Source organism: Bos indicus x Bos taurus, chromosome 17 (genome assembly GCF_003369695.1).
Source record: "Bos indicus x Bos taurus breed Angus x Brahman F1 hybrid chromosome 17, Bos_hybrid_MaternalHap_v2.0, whole genome shotgun sequence".
In the NCBI taxonomy this organism is placed as follows: domain Eukaryota; kingdom Metazoa; phylum Chordata; class Mammalia; order Artiodactyla; family Bovidae; genus Bos; species Bos indicus x Bos taurus.
Genome location: NC_040092.1, coordinates 59,506,276 through 59,527,761, shown reverse-complemented (window position 1 = coordinate 59,527,761; position 21,486 = coordinate 59,506,276). Strand labels below are relative to the sequence as shown.

Sequence of the window (21,486 nt, the reverse complement as noted above, 5' to 3'; positions counted from 1 at the left end):
GCCTTGCAAAAAATTATAGAATACGGAGAAAAACTAGCCTACATTGGACGCCAGAGTAGAAGTATGGAAAAAGATGAGAGCAAAAAATATCTGGGAAAAGAGAGACATTAAAAGGTAGGAAGGAAACTCGCCTTTACATTTGTCTCTCACGTGGCATGCCACCCTGATTTAGGATAACCTAAAAGACCTCATGTTCCACTTGAACTATTAAAAACCTTGCCGGCCTCGTTGGAGACCTTACATCTTAAAAAAAATAATCTTCCTATGTATAAATAGAGTTTACAAAATACCTGACCTTATATTAAAAGGCTCTAGAATTCGTAAGTTGTAAAGTTTTTACCCCTGATGGAGTAACAGGGGAATAGGCAATGGATGCACAGCTGCTTCAACATCTGCACTCAAAAGTTAAAACATTCACTACTCCTTCTAATATTAACAATTTATCCCAAGCCACTGCTCTTTTAGCAGCATTATAAATAAAAACTCTAAAGTAAGGGTAACATTTACAAGAATATAAAGTAACCTACATATCAGCTTTCTGTATGCAAACGACCGCACAGGCAAATCTCTGCAACTCTCCTCCTGAAAGATCTTCAACATTGCGTTCTTTCAGATGGGTTAAATCTATAAGAGGAATTGTCTTTAATGTTATTCTATTTTACCTCTTCAGGGTAAAATGTGCATTGCAAATCATCCTGCATTTGAATATTTCAGCTGAAAGTATGACAATTACTAGAGATTTTTCCCATTTATTTCAGTAATCCATATAAAGGCATCAAACTTTATGAGTTAAATTCATGGTCTATTAAAACACATACACAAAATAAACACTTACCAAGCTGCTGACATACAATTGCTTGTGTCTTTGTTTCATCTTTTCGGTCCAAAATAGACCCCACTGTCCCCTGTCACAATATATCAGTAACAGTTACTACTATTTTCCTTCAATACTAGTCCCTTCAATATTAAGAAGAGTCACAAAGTAAAACAAGTTTAATTTATCTTTCATATGTCCACCAATATTTGTAATACCCACTACACATCTCCTAAAAAGCAACTGACCTTTGCAGCCTTGGGAATCTGGTCTACGTACTGAGGTTTGATAATGGCTTTTAGGTCATCTTCAAGAATCTTGGTAAAGTAATTTTGCAATTCAGATCCACGGAAGTAAGTCAGAATTTCTTGCCAATCAGGTGGATCCTAGAAATGTATGTATAATTATCTGAATTTAGTAATACAATTGCAAAGAGGATAAATGTTATACAAAATAGAACATATACCCAAATAGAATACTTTTGCTTCTAATATACTAATAGTACCAGAGGTGGATTTTTTTTTTTCCAAATCAAGGAACATAACAGTTTACAAAATCTCAGAATTATCAATTAAGTAGCATTAACACATTTTTAACTAAAAAGGAGTTTCGTTTATAGTTTCTCAGCACTAATTACACAAATAATCTTGAAAATAAGAACATTAAAAAATAAAATCACACATACTCTCTCCTTCACAGCCTCATAAAACTGACCCAAGATACTCATTTTTATAAGGTGGTAATACATACATCATACTTCCCAAGGTTTGGCTTTTGCTTTCCTGCTAAAATTTTTAAAGCAGTTGACTTTCCAATACCATTAGTTCCAACTAATCCCAAAACTTCACCCGGACGAGGAATAGGCAACCTGTCACAAGTGTACAAAAATAATGAAACAACTCAGACTTAGGTAGAAAAAGCTACATAATACCAGAACGATGTCTTCTGATGCATTTGCACTCCACACACATTCATTAATAAGCCAAAAGAGAAATATGCCAGATATTATTGGCTATTAGGAAAAAACAAAAACAGCAGCCAAGATTAACTTAAACTGTTAATTGTTAGAAATGCATCCATGACCAATATTACTCCAAATTTTATTTATTCAACTTTCACTCACAGTCTAAAGTAACAATTTTTCTTCACATATAAGGCTCAGTTTTAATGTACAATAAAATGTTTTGGTACAAAACTGCAGAGCAGGTGCAACCTCACAGTCTTTTTCCTTCTTTCTTTTTTTTGGCCTGCCATTTACTTACAAGGAGAGAAGTGCCACATCAACCAGAAATATTCCACTTCATACTCCCTGCTGCAGTAGGGCCCCTTAAAGCTGGCAGGTTGAGAAATACCTTTTTATTAGTTAAATCTAGACTCCCCGATTCAAAATATTAGTGTTCAGCAGATTAAAAACCTCAAAGAATGTCTGTCAATAACAGTATATGTTGAAGCTCAGGGTAATATTCTCTGTAGATCATGAGATTAATAGATAAATAAAATCAACACAAGGCCCCTTAAAAATTATTTTGGGGAGAAGGATTTCATAACAACAATGATTCTCACCCCAGTTGTATACTAGAATCACCTGGGAGCCTTATCAGCTTACTAATGTCCAGACTATACATCCAGAGATAAGATGTAATTCAACTGGGTTGAAATTACCTGGGCATGAGTACTTTTAAAAAGACTCTCAGGTAATTTTAATGTCAGCCTGAATGAACCACTGACATATACAATGCTATTCTGCATGATGTTATAATATTATATTTTGCTTTAGTGGATGCAAAAGTTATTACCACTTATTTTCCATTTTTTAGTTTCTCTGAAAATTTCAAATGTATTTTACTCTTGACTGAAGCAAAGAAGAATGCTGACTTGGAAATATACCTGTGAAGTTTGAAGGCATTGGCACAATATCGGTGTGTTGTTTCTTTTTCCAAGTTGCTTGGTAAGTTGACAATTGATAAGGCGCCAAAGGGGCATTTCTGTTATTTAAAATAAAGAATTAAGTTTCCATTAATTTTTAGAAATATGTGCATGACTAAAACGAACAGATTAAGAAGTTTTTTTTTTTTTGAGATAGAACATTTTTATTCAAATATGTAAGTACATTTTGTGTCCCATGTATTTTTTTTTAGTTGTTTTTTATTTTATTTATTTATTTAAATTTTATTTTATTTTTAAACTTTACAATATTGTATTAGTTTTGCCAAATATCGAAATGAATCCACCACAGGTATACATGTGTTCCCCATCCTGAACCCTCCTCCCTCCTCCCTCCCCATACCCTCCCTCTGGGTCGTCCCAGTACACCAGCCCCAAGTATCCAGTATCGTGCATCGAACCTGGACTGGCAACTCATTTCATACATGATATTTTACATGTTTCAATGCCATTCTCCCAAATCTCCCCACCCTCTCCCTCTCCCACAGAGTCCATAAGACTGATCTATACATCACTGTCTCTTTTGCTATCTCATACACAGAAGTTTTTATATTAATTTTCCAAATGTGGGAGTTTCACACAGGTGTTTAAGTACTGTTTCACTTCCTATCCTTAAAAAAGTTAAGTTACTCGAAGGCAAGAATTTTAACTAATAAATCTGTATTCCCCTTAGTAACTGGCAAAATGCTGGAGATTTAATCTGTTTAACACTTAGTTAAAAACCTTACAGACCTGGAGATAGATTTTTGCGTTTTTTAAAAAATATTATTAGATAAAAGAAGGTTAAGAGCAAGATAAAACTTGATTATCTGGCATAGCTCAGCCAGTAACGCTTCTGTCTGCAATGCTGGAGACCTGGGTTCAATTCCTTGGTTGGGAAGCTCCCCTGGAGAAGGAAATGACAACCCACTCCAGTATTCCTGCCTGGAGAATCCCATGGACAGAGGAGCCTGGCAGGCTACAGCTCATGGGATGGCAAGAGTCGGACACGACTTGGTGCTATCTTTCTTTTCTATTGAGCGTACTATCTCATATACAGTCAATGAGAAACATCGTCCCTTTATTTCCTTCTTTCTGTCTTCTGTACGCTTCCTTTACAACTTTGTAAAGTCCTTTAAGGTCATGGTTTGTACCTTTCTTGGTCTATTTACATCTCAACAACAGCTAGCATAGTATCTGCACAGAGAAAGGACTAATGTCTTTCCATTGTGATTTTTAACCATTCCACATGAAAAAGATATTCATATTCCAAGTGAGTAAATTCACATAAAAAGAAAAACATTTATTCATAGAAAAACTTATTCAAATGGTGACTGTCAATCAGATAAATGCCCAAGGAACAAGAATGGTAAAAATTGGAAGGTGATTTAAGAGTGGTAATGTGGCTAGAAAAATTCCTCCAAAGTACAGATAAAACCAAAAGGGTACAAGCGAAATGTATAAATGCAGATTAGAAATCTGTTCAATGAGCTTAGGGAACTAATTCAAAAGTTTATATACAAAGGTTTCAGTGAATTCCCATTTTCTAAGTTATAAGAACACAGAAGTTTAAAAAACAAAACTCTTATTTTCAAGTTAATTCCTTATGCAAGATGGTTTTTTTTTTTTTTTTTACAAATGGAGTCACTGCCATTTACAGAATTCTCTATTATTCTATCAATGTACATAAAATGCTTATTGGCTTCAAGTAATTTAAATTTCTCTTAATCTTCAAAGAAAAAATATCCATGTTGTTCATATACATGCTGCATTTCAAGTATCCTAAGTGTTCAGGAAGTATACACTACCCCTCTCCCCAAAGAGATTCATTACATCAGTATCTTTTCTGCCATGGAGTACATACCCAAATTCTGCAATCTCAATATTCTATAGTAGCCAAGAAAGAAAATAAAATCAAATATAGTGTTCAAAATAAGATTTCCAGCACCCACAACATTGGCAGGCAAAAAATATTTGCTGGAAGAAATGTCTCCTGCTTATACTATCAAAAGAAGAAAAAACGCTTTCAGGTACCGAGCTTGGTACTTCTGGATACTTAACTGAAAATTCAGAAACCAATTTAAAATATACTTGAGCCTAATTAGAAAAAATAATAGGTGGTAGCCATATTCCAGGAAAGGTCCTTTCTAAAATATACTATGTGCAAATAAAAAATAACTAATTTAAGAACTTTATACTCTGACTCCTAAATATCTTTTAAGAACCAAAGTTGGAAATCCATCACTCTTGAAGAAAAGCCCTAATCAAACTATTCAATATAACAAAAACTGAAGCATTTTGAAAAGTTACACTATTGGGATAAATTCAACAATAAAAGAATACAGCAAAAGCAGCACTTCAGGATTAGGTTAAACTAAGAAAAGTTTTTGGCTGTGTCCATTTTTATTTAAAAGTGTGAATTTAAAATTTAACAGACTTGAAAAAAATAATATATAATATGACTCATAGTTTTTGTATTTATATTTCCAAAAAGTTTTGGTAAAGATCTGGAGAATGTTCTTATAAGAGGGTGAAAAAGAGAAATTAATTTTGGTTGGAGATGGCTTTACAAAATTGCATACAGCAAGGATAACTTTTATTATTATTTTTTAAAAGGATAACGTTTAAATGGGGTGGCTTAATTAATTGAAACTGCAATAATATTACTAATATAAGAAAACCATTTTTCTAAATTTGTATTATTTTTTCACTGTTTCATACTTGGCTCTTTAAAAACAGTTATAATGTATTCAGAATTTTTAAATTTCATTTTTAGGTTATAATTTAATACAATAAATAAAATATCACTTACTTTAATACAAATACCACAGCCAATACAAAGAGTTTCAGAAATCCAAGCTATTTTGCTCTGGGCGGTAACCTCTATGCATAATTTTCCTGCAAAGGAAAAGACAGAATTAAGACATTTATTCTGATAAGTCTAATTTTCTGACAACGCTGTTATTTCAGCAATTCTTGTTCCAAATTTCCATAAAGAATCAAATTTTCAAAGATCACAAAAAGAAATACACTTGAGATAATATCTTAAATCAGTGCTTTGTATGGATACACTGCTGGACTTATTTACTTATATGAATATTTGTCATGCAAGACAGAGGTGACTAATATACTTATTTTAATTTACTACAAGAAGATGTTGGTTAAAGTATTCGTTGTCATTGGGTCACTAAGTCATGTCCAACTCTTTGTGACCCCATGGACTGTAGCCCTCCAGGCTCCATCCATGGAATTTTCCAGGCAAGATACTGGAGTGGATTGCCATTTCTTTTTTTTTTTAATATTTACTTATTTTTTATTTGGCTGTGCTGGATCTTAGCTGTGGCATGTGGGATCTAGTTTCTTGACCAGGGTTCAAACCACGGCCCCCTGCATTGGGAGCATGTAGTCTTAGCCAATGGACCACCAGGGAAGTCCTAGGGGTTGCTATTTCTGATCTTAAAAGTTGACTAACCTGAATATTTAATCCACCAAATATGCCTTGACAATGGTAATGTATACCCGACAGGAGAATGAAATATATTAGCTAGATCAGGAAAGCTCCCCAAAGACATGCATCTAATACACAGACTAAATTAAATTTAGCATTAAGAATACCAATAATAGCATTTCTGAATAGCACAGTAGACTGTAAGATATGACATCTAAAGTTTCTTTTAAGATTTAGTAAGTTTATTTCTCACTAGTATATTTAAAGTAACAATTATTTAGCATAGCTTTTAAAGACTAGCAATTCTGAATTTTTGAGAATTTATTTAATCTTGAAAATGTAGCAAAAGCTCATGAACAGTCATTCATACTAAGCTGTTTTTAAAAAGAATATTATCAAACGCAAACATCTTGGTAGTTCTTTCTTCGTGATTTAAAGTAACTATAGGATTTTGTAGACCTGGAAGACTCTCACTAATTTGAACACTGGTTTGATTTTACAGTCAATGAACTTAAACAATACATGAACTGTGAACTTCAGATGTTCAAACTGGTTTTAGAAAAGGCAGAGGAACCAGAGATCAAATTGCCAACATCCGTTGGATCATTGAGAAAGCAAGAGAGTTCCAGAAAAACATCTATTTCTGCTTTATTGCCTATGCCAAAGCCTTTGACAGTGTGGATCACAATAAACTGTGGAAAATTCTGAAAGAGATGGGAATACCAGACCACCTGACCTGCCTCTAGAGAAACGTGTATGCAGGTCAGGAAGCAACAGTTAGAACTGGACATGGAACAACAGACTGGTTCCCAATAGGAAAAGGAGTAGGTCAAGGCTGTATATTGTCACCCTGCTTATTTAACTTATATGCAGAGTACATCATGAGAAACGCTGGACTGGAAGAAGCACAAGCAGGAATCAAGCTTGCCAGGAGAAATATCAATAACCTCAGATATGCAGATGACACCACCCTTATGGCAGAAAGTGAAGGAGAACCAAAGAGCCTCTTGATGAAAGCGCAAGAGGAGAGTGAAAAGGTAGGCTTAAAGCTCAACATTCAGAAAACTAAGATCACAGCAAGAGGTCCCATCACTTCATGGGAAATAGATGGGGAAACAGTGGCAGACTATTTTTTTGGGCTCCAAAGTCACTGCAGATGGTGATTGCAGCCATGAAATTAACAGATGCTTACTCCTTGGAAGGAAAGTTATGACAACCTAGACAGCGTATTAAAAAGCAGGGATATTACTTTGCCAACAAAGGTCCGTCTAGTCAAGGCTATGGTTTTTCCAGTGGTCATATATGGATGTGAGAGATGGACTGTGAAGAAAGCTGAGCACTGAAGAATTGATGCTTTTGAACTGTGGTGTTGGAGAAGACTCTTGAGAGTCCTTTGGACTGCAAGGAGATCAAACCAGTCCATCCTAAAGGAGATCGGTCCTGGGTGTTCACTGGAAGGACTGATGTTGAAGCTGAACTCCAATACTTTGGCCACCTGATGCAAAGGGCTGATTCATTTGAAAAGACCCTGATGCTGGGAAAGATTGAGGGCAGGAGGAGAAGGGGACGACAGAGGATGAGATGGTTGGATGGCATCACCGACTCAATGGACATGAGTTTGGGTAAACTTCGGGAGCTGGTGATGGACAGGGAGGCCCGGCGTGCTGTGTGCCATTCATGGGGTCAAAAAGAGTTGGATACAACTGAGTGACTGAACTGAACTGAACTTAAACAGGATCATTTAGTCACAAAGTATTAAAAGAAATTTAGAATAATATCTGGTCTTATTTTTACATTTTAAAGAAACTAACAGGGGTGAAAAGTGTACACTAAAGCCTAGAGAACCATGAAGATAATGTATTCTTTTAAAACTTTCTCTTATCCTTAAATGATCCACAGCTTACCCATCCGAACCACAGGGCAACTCTTCTTGCACTCCTGCCGACATTTCTTAGGTTTACATTTGTCATGGTTGACAATAGCAATTCTTGTTAATTTATCCGCCATGATTCTAAGGAAGTAAGAATATCCAGTTCCTCTATTAAAGAAAAGATTAACAAAATTATGGCATAGTCAGTGCAGTTTATTAAGAGAAGTCAGTCACAGGTATAAAAAATTCAAGAGGAGGAGATATCACTATTTCAGATATTAATACCTGGAACTAATTAAAAAAAAACTAGTGAAAGCAATAAAATAACTTGTTATGTCTGGAAAAACAAAATTTTACTTATATACCATTAATCAGAAAACTTATATGTAGAAGGAAAAAAATACTACTTTCAACAGTATATACACGTGTGATGAAACTCAAAATTACCACTGAAAGACACAAAAGACCTGAACAAATAGAATAGCATGCTGTTTCAATTTTCACAAAAGAGAATAGTCAATATCATAGTTTTCAATCTTCCCTGAATTTATACATTTAATTCAATCTCAAAGGGAAAAAACTGAATCAGACAAATAAAATCTAAAGCTCTTATGCAAAAAGTAGTAATAGCCAGGAAAATGGGAAAAGAGTAAGGGGTTGGGGAACCTATACTTGACATATGGAAAAAACTGATATAAGGCCTAAGTAATTAATGCTGATACCAGTGGATGAATACTGACAATAAAATAGAACAGAAAGACTTGACATGAAACATACATATGATAAAGATGTTTACTTCCTCCCTCTAACTAATCATCACTTCATGTCTTATCTATTTGACTATGATACTACTGGAGAAGGCAATGTGGCACCCCACTCCAGTGCTCTTGCCTAGAAAATCCCATGGGCAGAGGAGCCTGGTAGGCTGCAGTCCATGTGGTTGCTACGAGTCAGACATGACTGAGCAACTTCACTTTTTTCACTTTCATGCATTGGAGAAGGAAATGGCAACCCACTCCAGGGTTCTTGCCTGGAGAATCCCAGGGACGGGGGAGCCTGGTGGGCTGCCATCTATGGGGTCACACAGAGTCAGACACGACTGAAGCGACTTAGCAGCAGCAGCATGATACTACTGATGGAAGTGGCAATTACTAAGGGTTTAACCATTATGTTGGTCAATTGGAAAAAAAAGTAAAAACTGCTTTCCCTGGGAACTGAAAATATGGTCAAGATGAATTTTATGTTAACTGCACTGATATGAAAAGGAGACCGGGGACTTCCCTGGAGGTCCAGAGGTTAGGATTTTGCCTTCCAACGTCCAAAAAACCAAAACATAAGACAGAAGCAATACTGTAACAAATTCAATAAAGACTTTAAAAGTGATCCACACACACAAAAGAGAGACCAAGTAACTGAAAGTTTGAAAGTTTAGTCGCTCAGTCATGTCCGATTCTTCGCGACCCCATGGATTGTACACTACCAGGCTCCTCCGTCCACGGGATTTTCCACAAGAGTGCTGGAGCAGGGTGCCATTAACTATATGTATATAATTTTGGAGATTTTAAAGTCTTGATATTTAACAGCAACATAAATTACAGAGCTGAAGTCAAAGTTAACATAATCTTCTATATACTGGGCTTAGTGATAGAAATTAATTTTCTTAGAATGGGATCAAAGTAATTCCAAAAAGCGCCTTACTACTCCAGTTTATTCCAATATGTAATGAAAGAACCTCAAGCCAAAAGATTATTGATCAACAAAGACATTCTGCTGGCTTTTTCTATCATGACTATGAACCCCCATCCAGATTTTTCTTGACCGAAAGCTTCCTCTAGCCTGTCCTCTCAGTTTATTAACCACTTTCCTCTAATGAGCTTGTCTTTTACCCTACCCCAGCCCTTCTTCCTTTGGCTAAATCCTTTACCTCGTCATTTTGAATAACTGCATTTTTCTGTAACCAACCTTTCAAATACGCCATTCTCCAACCAACATTTCTATCTTTTCACTTCACCACTCACATACACAACAATCCAACAACGCTTTGAACTCCCCTCATTCCTCAGACGTGTAACTGTCTCTACTGCTGCTGCTGCTAAGTCGCGTCAGTCGTGTCCGACTCTGTGTGACCCCATAGACGGCTACTCCGTCCCTGGGATTCTCCAGGCAAGAACACTGGAGTGGGTTGCCATTTCCTTCTCCAATGCATGAAAGTGAAAAGTGAAAGTGGTCGCTCAGTCGTGTCCGACTCTTCGCGACCCCATGGACTGCAGCCCACCAGGCTCCTCTGTCCACGGGATTTTCCAGGCAAGAGTACTGGAGTGGGTCGCCAGTGCCTTCTCCAGTAACTGTCTCTAGATTCTATCAAATTTCCACTGTCCTTCATCCCTTTGTATCTTTGATGTCTTTTGTACCCACCTAAAATTGTCAGTCACTTACACCCTTATCTATAATTCTGGTTAAATTCAACTCTTCACCTGCACACAGATGGCAAGAGAAAAAACAAAGCCACGCTGACTAGTATCATCTCGAGTGAACCTTTATGCCAATTAGCCATCACACTATATGTATTTCCATAGCTAAGTCCCTTTGCAAACTAAAAGATATCCATCCGCCAAGGAGAAGGTTGCAACAACTTTTTCCTGTCTTTAACATCAATTATTCAGTCTTTCCCAGCTTATTCCCAGCATTCAAACACTTCATCATCTGACCCCAACCTCCTCCCCTGCTTCATTTCTCCACATTTTTATAGCAGGACTATGTAAAAGCACAAGCTGGAATCAAGACTGCCAGGAGAAATATCAATAACCTCAGACATAAACGAGTTGCCTACAGTCAGTGTTTCACATCTCTCTGGGTATTTTCCACGGAACCCACTGCAGACATTAGTGTCCATCATTCCATGAAAACAGCCTGTCAGGTCATCCCTGTATTTTACATGACTAAAGCAAATGGTTGCTGGTATTTGCTTCAGGGTCTTAGCATTTTCTGCTCCCTTCGCGGGTAATGCTACTCCCACTAGTGGCTCACACCTTCAAGTCTTTAATGTTTATTCTCAGTGAGTCTTCTCTAGCTATAAAACTGCCTTGTTTTATTCTTCTTAGCTCTTTCTACTATATTACACAGTATATATTTCATATACATGTACGTATATGGTATATATAGGGTTTCCCTCATAGCTCAGTTGGTAAAGAAACTGCCTGCATTGCAGGAGACCTCAGTTTGATTCCCGGATCAGGAAGATTCACTGGAGAAGGGATAAGCTACCCTCTCCAGTATTCTTGGGCTTCCCCTGTGGCTCGGCTGGTAAAGAATCCCTGCAATGAGGAAGACCTAGGTTAGATCCTTGGGTTGGGAAGATCCCCTGGAAAAGGAAAGGCAACCCACTCTAGTATTCTGGCCTAGAGAATTCCCCTTTTATAGTCCATGGGGTCACAAAGAGTCTGACACAACAATTTACTGTGTGTGTATATGCATTTATGTGCTCTCTCTATATACATACACAGACAATATTTTTCCCTCACCAACTACAAAGTACTAGATCATGAGTGCAGGAATTTTTGTTTGTTCATTTCAGTGGCTGGACCAGTGTCTATCACATAGTAGGAAAGCAAACATTTCTACTGAATGAAATGAGAAAATGAATTTAAATATAGTAAATAAATTTCCTACAGGTTATAACAACTTTAGGAGTCTCTGCAAGTTACCAATACATTATAGTGACAGTTAAACATTAAAGTATATTATTTTTAAAAATCACCCAAAATGAAACATTGTATGTAACAGAGTTACATTAATGGATAGGTTTACTTTACCTCTTTATAACCTTTAGAAACTCATCTAAAGATCAGCATAAGAAAATAAGTGATTTACGAATTGCTACCAAAAAAGCTATCATTCTAGAAGAGAATTCCCATGTGACTGAAGATTCTTCAGCTATTAAAAATAATAAAACTAGAGATCATACAAATTATGGTGGATGAGCATGATTAATTCCCCTGCAGGGGATAAATCTTCATTGATTTATCAATGAAACTGTTTACAATAAGGTTTATTTCTGCCAAACTACTAAATTGTTTCAACTGCTATTTCAAACCATTTAAAAACCAAATGACTGTACGAGATGATTTTTATAAAATAAAACATACTAGAGATGGTTAATAAGCTGATTTATATTTTAAAATGATAAATTATAATACAATTAAGAAAAATGAATACAGATTCTTTGTAGAACTGTTAATTAACAGAGCAACGTGTAGACACTATTGTTAATTAAATTTCTATGTAAGTTTCAAGAATTGGGAAGAAGGATCCCCTCCTTTCTTTTTCAGCGAGAAAGATGGAGTACAAGAAAGCTTGGAGGTGAAGACTGTAGTTACAGACTCCTAGGAACAAACAGGGATCTGAAGCTATCTCAAACCTGAAAACAAACTGTTGAAAACAGGTACTTGAACAATGACATCCATCATCCTTCCAGCTGAGAGGAAAAAAGGAAGTGAGACATTTATAGAAAGCATTTGTAGTCTAAAGAAACTTAAGTTGAACAGTCGTGTCTGACTCTTTGCGATCCCATGGATTGCAGCCTACCAGGCTCCTCTCTCCATGAGATTTCCCAGGCAGGAGTACTGGAGTGGGTTGCCATGTCCTTCAGGGTATCTTCCTGATCCAGGGACTGAATCATCTGCTTTACCGTCTGAACCACCAGGGAAGCAAAGTCTTAACCACTGGACCACCAAAGAAGTCCCAGGAAGTTTCCCTGATAGCTCAGTTGGTAAAGGATCCATCTGCAAAGCGGGAGACCCTGGTTCGATTCTTGGGTTGGGAAGATCTGCTAGAAAAGGGGAAAAGCTACCCACTTCAGTAATCTGGCCTCAAGAACCAGTCCATGGAGTCGGACAGGACTGAGCGAATTTTCATTTTGTAGTCTAAAACCAAAATTATTTTAATACCCTGTGAAAGCATATGAAAACGAATGATGCTTATGTCATGTGAAATATTCTAAAATTATATGCTATTGCAGGTTATTAAATTTATAAAACGTGTCAGTCGGGAGTGGTGCACAACTCTGATTTCAGAGTCTTAAACTGAAGACAATTAGAAGAGACACTAAATTACTATCGCTTTATCCTTGCCCCAGCAATTATAGTAAATATTCTTCCTAAAAATATTTTTTACAGGGGAAACAAGGATTTTAACTAAAATAAAAACAAACAACACTTTTTGGTTCAGATACGACAAGAGCCCTTGGTTAATACTGACAAAAATGAAGCATTATCGTCAAATAGCTGGTATAGAATGCATATTCTCAGAACCAGGGACAAAAGTACTGAGGGCTGCAAAAACAGATGCCACTGTCATAAATGCAGTTAGCAGTCCTGTGGAAGAGAAAGCACCCCTCCCCCCAATAAAACCATATACAGTGTTTTGACAGTTATTTCTCTCTTACCGGTTTTACCGTAAAAAATAAGAAAACCTGCTTAGGTAGTTTATGGGATGTGGGAATTGACTTTAGCCGTCGCGCCCACGATGCAAGAACCACTTAAGGGGAAATAAAGGTACTTTCAGTAAAGACACAGAACCTGATTTCCAGGGGTTTAAGATACAATAACGGGGAAATCGGAGAAATCACCAAGTGTCGTAAAAACTCTCGCGAAATGCAAAACGCGTTCAACTGGAAGATTATTTGAGATCACCATGGTGACAGCAGAGTACAAGCTGCTGTGAGAAAAGTCCAGTGACATCTGGCCATCATTTCTATAAAGACTGGGAGTGGACGAAGAGGATCCGACTCTTGGCGGTAAGATGCCGTGACTCATTCCACAATCCCCAAACCGCGAAGAAAAGGCTTCCCACCTGTGCCAGAAGAGCCGGGGCAGTAGGGGACGCTCTAAGTTATAAAAGCGGCTTTCACAAAGATTCAGTGCTAGGGGAGGCGCGGGGTCAAGGCGGGAGTGGAGGCGGCGGGGAGTGGACCACCGAGAGAATGACACCTATATCCATTTCCATGTCCCTTGGCGGGGCTGCCGGACCACAGCGGCCGAGAGCCGGGTCAGCTGTAGGGAAAGCGCCAGGCGCCCCCCGGCGCTCGGCGGCACCCGTGCTCCGGCGGTTCCAGCTGTCTCGTCCAAGCCGGCTGCCACGCGCTGCTGCAGCCGCCACCTGAGGCCTAACCAAAGGCTCTCGGAGAATGTCCCCACGGTGTTTAGACCGCGGCAGACTTCAGCTAAAGGCCAACCCCCTCCAGTCTATTCACGTACCTGGAGAAACAGATTCCCCTTGCGGAGGGGAACGCAGAGATCAAATCGGCGCTTGCTTTTCACTTCTCAGCCACACAGCGTGTTCCAGCGGCCACCGGCCAAAATGGCGGTGCCCAGCCGCCGCCTCACGCATGCCACAAGGACGTAATGCGCGTGCGCGCCAGGGCGCGCCAGGCGGAGCTGTAGAAAGAGGTAGGGAGGGGCGGCTGGGACTGACGTCATTGTACTGCGACCCCAGTGACATCTCTGGGGAAGCTAGGCGGGCTTGGGAAGCCGAGTGGGAGTGGCGCGGAGCTGCGGCGGATCCAGAAAAACTGAGTGGCAGCAAGCAGAGTCCGCAAGCTGTAAGTGCGTGGGCTTTCCCCGACGGGGAGAATGGTTCTAGCTTAAGCGAACACCTTCTCTTTTCCATTGTCAGTCTTCTTTTACGCCATTTCCTCAAGGCCCGGGGGTCAGAAATGGATCCTTACAGGTTGCCCATTTTAGTACTTCTGACAGAGGTGTCAAGCAGAACCGACAGAGTCTGGACCAGACACTGCTCGCGGTGGTCTTCTCTCCTTGACCTTAGCTCCTGAACGGAATGGCCCGGAACCCATTCTTCTTCGAGCTCCGTGTTTTTTCCACTTGGTGGCGGCCAGTGCCAAGTTCGCCAGGTGAATTCTGCTCCAAAATAGAGATGGGCCTTTTGCGGCGACAGTTTGGCATTTTTTGGACATTTGAAGATGTGACCGTAGGTTTAATTACCTCATCTTAGATCTTACTTAACTTGCAGGTGGGAATACTTTAGTTTATTATTGAACCTATCCATTCACCCATGTACTGATTCAGAAAACTGCTAATGGATCATTTAAGCCTCAGTGCTTTCCAGTCTGTAGTTCAGTGTCTGGTATTATTTAAAGAGTATCAAGTGTGAAGAGTTAGGGAACAACTGAGATCTGATAGGAGGTGGATATCAAGGAGACAGTGTGCAAACCTTCTGGGCCAGGTTCATAATAGCATGTAGGTATAACGATGTTTAGTAGTTGAAACTGCATTACTGAAGCAATTTTACATGTTGTTCACTATCCAGAGGTTTTTTTTTTTTTTTTTTTCCTCCCCACATTTGGACACACTTACCAAGATTAACTAACAAAAGATGTGAAAGATGAAGTAAACTTGTGGTTTAGAATAGGCCTGTTACTCACTTCTAGACATTAAAGGCATTCTTCTGACTTTATGTTCTACGGTAAGAGCACATGTAATTGGAATTTTTGACAATTAATGAAGAGATGCAATTTTTCTCTGCATCACTTAATCACTTAATGGATTATTTAAGATGTAAACCAATATTTACATATTCCAGGATTAAGATTTCAGTCTGACTTTTTTAGAGAAAAAACTGCATTTGAATTGGAATTTTTGCTCATAGAGGTATAGAACTGCACAGCATTATAGAGTTACACATCAACTCCTTTGGCAGGAAACGGGAAAGCCCAGACCCCTCAAAAGTCTAGACTAGTTAAAGGCAAGAGTCAACTCAAGAGTTGACATCCTGATCCTATGGCGTTCTGACTACTATATTCTGCTGCTTTGCACAACTTGTAAGTCATAATATGTTACATTGTAGAAACAAAACTGAATTCTCAAGCCTTTTAAATTTCAGTGGTTATGTCAACTGCTCTTGAAAATAGATGGTTACTATCCAGGTTACATTAGTGATACACTGGCTGTTAAACTTTTACCATTTGTATAAAGATGCTCAGGTCCTGGTATAATGTGAACATTCTTTTTTTTCTACATAGAGTATTTTTAAAATGACCACACCAAACAAGACACCTCCTGGTGCTGACCCTAAGCAGTTGGAAAGGACTGGAACAGTACGGGAAATTGGGTCACAAGCTGTTTGGTCACTCTCATCTTGTAAACCAGGTAAAACAAAACAGGAAGAAACTATGTTAACTACTGAAAGTTAACTTTAATATTTGTTTTGTTTAGATGTGTATGTGTGTGTGAGTGACTCAGTCGTGTTTGACTCTTGACGACCCTTAGCTCGCCAGGCTCCTCTGTCCATGGAATTCTCCAGGCAAGAATACTGGAGTGGAATGCTATTCCCTTCTCCAGGGCATCTTCCTAACCCAGGGATTGAACCCAGGTCTCCCGCATTAAATGCAGATTCTTTACCATCTCAGCCACCAGGGAAGCCCTTTGTTCAGAGGCTTTAATTTTAAAATCTAATTGGGTTTTCATTTGTTATATACCTCTTCTTAATTGCTTTACTAGTATCCACTTCAGTTTAACTGCACGTGTTATAAGGTCCCTTTATCCTCCCTCTTTTTGCTATGATTCAGTTACTTGGTTGGCATTTTTTTGACTATTTCTCTGGATGGGATAAATGAATGATACATTTTCTGAGTGATTATAGACCCCTAAATAATTTTATTTTACTCTTGGTTGAGATAGAATTCTCTTTCTCTCCCCCCCCCCATTTGATAAAGTACATTTTTTTCTATTTTGAGAAAGGGGTCACTTCAGACTTTGACTAGGATGAAGTTGGATTAATTCTCCCCATTTAATGTGTAGTATTCAAGCTAGAACTCACATCACCAGGGACTGAAAATTTCTTTATGGACTTAACACTGCATCCTTTACCTGGACCTAAAGCAAAATAAATACGTAGTGCTTTACAAATTTGCATGTCATCCTTACACAGGAGCCATGCTAATCTTCTGGCTGTCATTCCAATTTTAGTATATGTGCTGTCAAAGCAAGCACTGGGATAGAATTCTTGAGTGGCAGTCCTTTTCTCAAAAAGTTGTGCATGCTAGTTTACCATTTCCTTTTTTATCACGTTGCAGGTAAGACAGTGTATATCTGTCTGTCTTACTTGCTAAGTAACTTGTTCTTTCTTTCTTTCTATTGATTCTTAGAGTTCAAGACTTTTGCCAGGATATATGTGTATCTTTTCTCATCCATAAAGCCTGTAATATGATACGCATTTTCAATCTGTAGACTCAAGCTCAGGGAAAGTTTTTAGCTTAAGGAATTTAAACGATAATGTTATTGATTCAGTAGTCATTTTTCTCTCAGAAAGCTCTACTATTTATACATAAGACTCCTGAAACCATCTTCCCAACCCAGCCTCTTCTGTTTCCTCTTAAGATTCTTTTCTCTCACTTTTTATGAGTAATTTGAGGTATAATTTACTTAAGAAAAACTCACCCTTTTTGTATTTATAGTTATATGAATTTTAACAAGCACATCACAAATCAAAGCACCATCACAATTAAATATAGATTATTTTCATCATTTAAAGAAATTTCCTCATGTCTCTTTTTAGTCAGTCTTTTGCCCTGTCCCAGACCACTGACAACTTGATCTGTTTTGTGTCTCTTTGGTTTTTACCTTTCTCAGAATGCCATATAAATGTAATCATATTTTATGTAGCTTTTGAGGTCTTACTTCTTTCACTTAGTATAGTATATTTGTGATTGTTCCTTTAGGAGTTGGTTCCTTTTTATTGCTGATTACTATTCCACTGTATGGATGTATCACACTTTGTTACCTATTCACCAGTTAATGGACCTTTAGGTTTGTGGTAGTCAGCTTCCCAAATGGTACCAGTGATTCCTGTTTCCTGGTTTTCATGCCCCGCTGATGACCTCTCCCACATTGTGTCAGGGTTAGTCTCTGGAACCAGGAGAATATGGCAGATTGCAGTCTCAGTATGCAGTTTCTGAGGCTAGATCATAAAAGACATCATGGCTCTGCATGCTCTTGTTTGGATCACACCGTCTAGGGAAAACTAGCTCCCATTTTATGAGGAAACAAGGGGACCCGTGGAGAGGTTGATGGGGCAAGAGACATGGCCTTCTGACAATAGCCAGTGGAGGACTGGGGCCTCCTGGCAACAGTCATATGATTAAATCACCTTAGAATGGATCCTCCAGCCACTGGATAACCAAACTGGCCCCAAATTCCTATCTCATAGAAATTGTGAAGTAATGCATGTTTCGTGTTTCAGGGTGCTAAGTTAACTAAGATAAGGTTGCTTCCAATATTTGGTGATTATGGAGGAAGCTACCATAAGCATTCATGTACAGGTTTTTATGTAGACATATATTTTTATTTTTCTTGAGTAGATACTTAGGAGTAGAGTGACTGGGTTCATTTATTTTTATTTCTTCCTTTCCAGTCTATAACTTTTATTTCCTTCTCTTGTCTCATTGCATGAGCTAAGACTTTCAATATGATGTTACATAGAAGTGGCAAAAAGGGTTGTTGTTGTTTAGTCACAAGTCGTGTCTGACTCTTTTTTTTTTTTTGCAATCCTATGGACTGTAGCCCCCCTAGACTTCTCTGACCATGGGATTTTCCAGGCAAGAATACTGGAGTTGCCATTTCTTTCTCCAAGGGATCTACCCAACCCGGGGATTGAACCTGTGTCTCCTGCATTTAGGGGTGGACCTTTTACCGCTGAGCCACCTGGGAAGCCCCAAATATGGTGTTAGCTGTTGTTTCTTGTGGATATATAAAGTTGAGGAAGTCCCCCTAATTTCGGTAGATGTGCTGATAGAGTTTTGCCTTGAATGAATGTTGAATTTGTGAAATGCTTTCTCAACATCTCTTAGTATAATAATATGGTTTTTCTCATTTAGCCTGTTGTTTTGATAGATTATATTAATTTTAGAACATTGAACCAACTTTGCATACCTGGAATAAATTCCAATTGATTATGGTGAATAATTTTTTTATACTAACGTTCAATTTGCTAATATTTTCTTGTGAATTTTTGCATTTGTGTTCATGAGAGATATTATTCTTTAATTTTCCTTTCTTGTAATGTCTTTGTCTGGTTTCGTTTTTAGAGTAATGCTACCCATAGGTAAACAGTCAGAAAGTATTCCCTCTGCTTCTATTTTCTGAAAGAAATTTTGGACACTTGGTATTATTTCTTCCTTAAATGTTTGACAGAAGTCACTGGTGGAAACCATTTAGGCCTAGTGATTTCTTTAGAAGGTTATTAACTTTTGATTCAATTTTTATAATAGATATAGGCTTTATTCAGATTATCTGTTCCTCCTTGTGTGAGTTTTGGTGGGTTGTGTCTTTCAAGGAATTGGTCCATTTTATTTATCAAGTTTGTGGGCTTGGAGCTCCTTATAATACCCTTTTATCCATGGGATCAATAGTGATGGCTCCTCTTTTGTTTTTTATATTAGTAATTTATGTCTTCTTTCTTTTTTTCTTGTTTAGCCTGGTTAGAGGTTTATTGCTTTTATTGACCTTTTCGAAGAACCAACTTTTCAGTATTGGTGATTTTTCTCTATTAATTTCCTGTTTTTAGTTTCATTGATTTTGATTTATTTTCTGATTTTTATTATTTCTTTCTCCTGCTTATTTTGAATTTAATTTGCTCCTCTTTTTCTAGTTTTCTAAGGTGAACACTTAAGTTATTGACTTTAGAGCTTTCTTCTTTTCTAATATATATATATTTCATGCTATAAATGCAGTAAATTTCAGAAAGCACTGCTTTCTGTTATTGATTTTTAGTTTAATTTTGTTGTGGTCTGGGTGTACAATTTGAATGATTTCTATTTGTTTGAATGTTTTTGTGTGTGTTTTATAGCACAAAATGTGGTCCATTTTGGTTAATATTACACATAAACTTGAGAATAACCATGCGTTCTGCTGTCATTGGATGAAGCAATCTATAAATATCAAATTAATATAGCTGATTGATGGTGCTGGTTCAGTTCAGTCATACACTTACTGATTTTCTGCCTGATGGATAAAGGCTTAAGATTCAGAGTCTAAAATTCCTTTAGTGTCCTTGTTTTTGTCTCCTTTGTTATCTTTGAATTTCTCTAGAGACTCCTTATTGGAGAAGGAAATGGCAACCCACTCCAGTGTTCTTGCCTGGAGAATTCCAGAGACGGGGGAGCCTGGTGGGCTGCCGTCTGTGGGGTCGAACAGAGTCGGACACGACTGAAGTGACTTAGCAGCAGCAGCAGCAGCAGAGACTCCTTAAATGGCATCTAAGCTTGCAGTTCTTTGAATTTAACCTACTGATACTATATTGGAGTCCTGTTGATATGGTGTTAAGTTATGGGGAGAATGGAAGTGTTCTATAATCCTGTGATTAGAGCTTAGTCTTTTAGTGGGCCTGTGTCCATGCCTGTACCTTTGCAAGTGCTTCTCACCTTTTCTTACCCCACTTAGGTGAGACAGAAAGGCTAGAGGAGGATGGAGTCATGTATTTTCCTTTCCCTGCGTCAGTTGTGCTGTGCTTTGCTTAGTTGCTCAGTTGTGTCTGATTCTTTGCGACCCCATAGACTGAAGCTCTCCAGGCTCCTCTGTTCATGGGATTCTCCAGGCAGGAATACTGGAGTGGGTTGCCATGCCCTCCTGCAGGGGATCTTCCCAACCCAGGGATCAAACCCAGGTCTCCCGCATTGCAGGTGAATTCTTCACTGTCTGAGCCACGAGGGAAGCCCTCTGTGTCAGGCTCTGGTGAAAAAACAACAGCAACAAAAAACATATTGGTTAGGCTCTGTTAAAAGAGTTTTCCTTTAAGTCAGGCCTTTGTTACGGGAAAGAGAATGCTTTTGGTGTGATTCATAATGATTACCTTCCTCTCTGTCTGCCTCCTGCAGAATTTCCTAGAGAATTTTCTCTGATCTTTACCATGAAGAGAACCTGGTGGGGCTTCTAGAGGTAAAATCCCTGAACATGTGGAACGCTCTTTGAGGCTGAGCATCCAGCTGTTTTTACTGTCTCAAGCTAGCCTGTACTCAGTCTCCAGCAATTAGTCCACTAGTAATTACTCTTAAGTTTTCCCTGTTGTTCAGTTTTCCGACCAGTTGCTAACTCCAGTGATAGTTTCTGCTCCTGGTAAGATGTGATTCTCTGTTTTCTGTTTCTTCAGTTTTCTGAGTTGTGGTTTGCCTTGTGACCTCTATTGGACCTAAATAATTATTGGTTTTCAGTTCAGTTTAGTTCAGTCACTCAGTCGTGTCTGACTCTTTGCGACCCCATGGACTGCAGCACTCCAGGCTTCCCTGTCCATCACCAACTCCTGGAGCTTACTCAAATTCATGTCTGTCGAATCTGTGATGCCATCCAGCCATCTCATCCTCTGTCATCCCCTTCTCCTGCCTTCAATCTTTCCCAGCATCAGGGTCTTTTCAAATGAATCAGC

At 38.3% G+C, this 21,486-nt stretch overlaps 2 protein-coding genes and 1 non-coding gene across 10 annotated transcripts in view; 1 reads left to right on the top strand and 2 right to left on the bottom strand.

The window, feature by feature from the left end:
• Positions 1-14,503, bottom strand: part of ABCE1 (ATP binding cassette subfamily E member 1) — a 32,353-nt gene extending 17,850 nt beyond the window's left edge. Inside the window, exons 1-8 of one of the 2 annotated variants that reach the window (XM_027567439.1) lie at positions 14,310-14,503; positions 8,090-8,223; positions 5,550-5,635; positions 2,702-2,799; positions 1,565-1,682; positions 1,063-1,200; positions 836-905; positions 528-624 (exon numbers count right to left, since the gene is read on the bottom strand). In XM_027567439.1, coding sequence (XP_027423240.1) covers positions 528-624; positions 836-905; positions 1,063-1,200; positions 1,565-1,682; positions 2,702-2,799; positions 5,550-5,635; positions 8,090-8,192 — 710 coding nt within the window. In that variant the 5' untranslated portion in view covers positions 8,193-8,223; positions 14,310-14,503. The remainder of the gene's footprint in view (positions 1-527; positions 625-835; positions 906-1,062; positions 1,201-1,564; positions 1,683-2,701; positions 2,800-5,549; positions 5,636-8,089; positions 8,224-14,309) is intronic. The other variant, XM_027567441.1, reaches the window with a different exon arrangement.
• ANAPC10 (anaphase promoting complex subunit 10) overlaps positions 13,748-21,486 on the top strand; it is a 164,978-nt gene continuing 157,239 nt past the window's right edge. For 4 of the 7 annotated variants that reach the window (XR_003515290.1, XM_027567445.1, XM_027567444.1 and 1 more), the window contains exons 1-2: positions 14,528-14,653; positions 16,091-16,217. Coding sequence is in view for 6 of the 7 variants with exons in the window: in XM_027567445.1 (XP_027423246.1) it covers positions 16,103-16,217 (115 nt within the window). In the remaining variant the exon portion in view is untranslated. Of the gene's footprint in view, positions 13,850-14,202; positions 14,654-14,733; positions 14,963-16,090; positions 16,218-21,486 lie in introns of those variants that run through there. The other 3 variants (XM_027567446.1, XM_027567442.1, XM_027567447.1) reach the window with 3 other exon arrangements.
• LOC113875200 lies at positions 16,954-17,060 on the bottom strand. Its single transcript, XR_003506199.1, has one exon. It is a non-coding gene; the product is annotated as a U6 spliceosomal RNA (small nuclear RNA).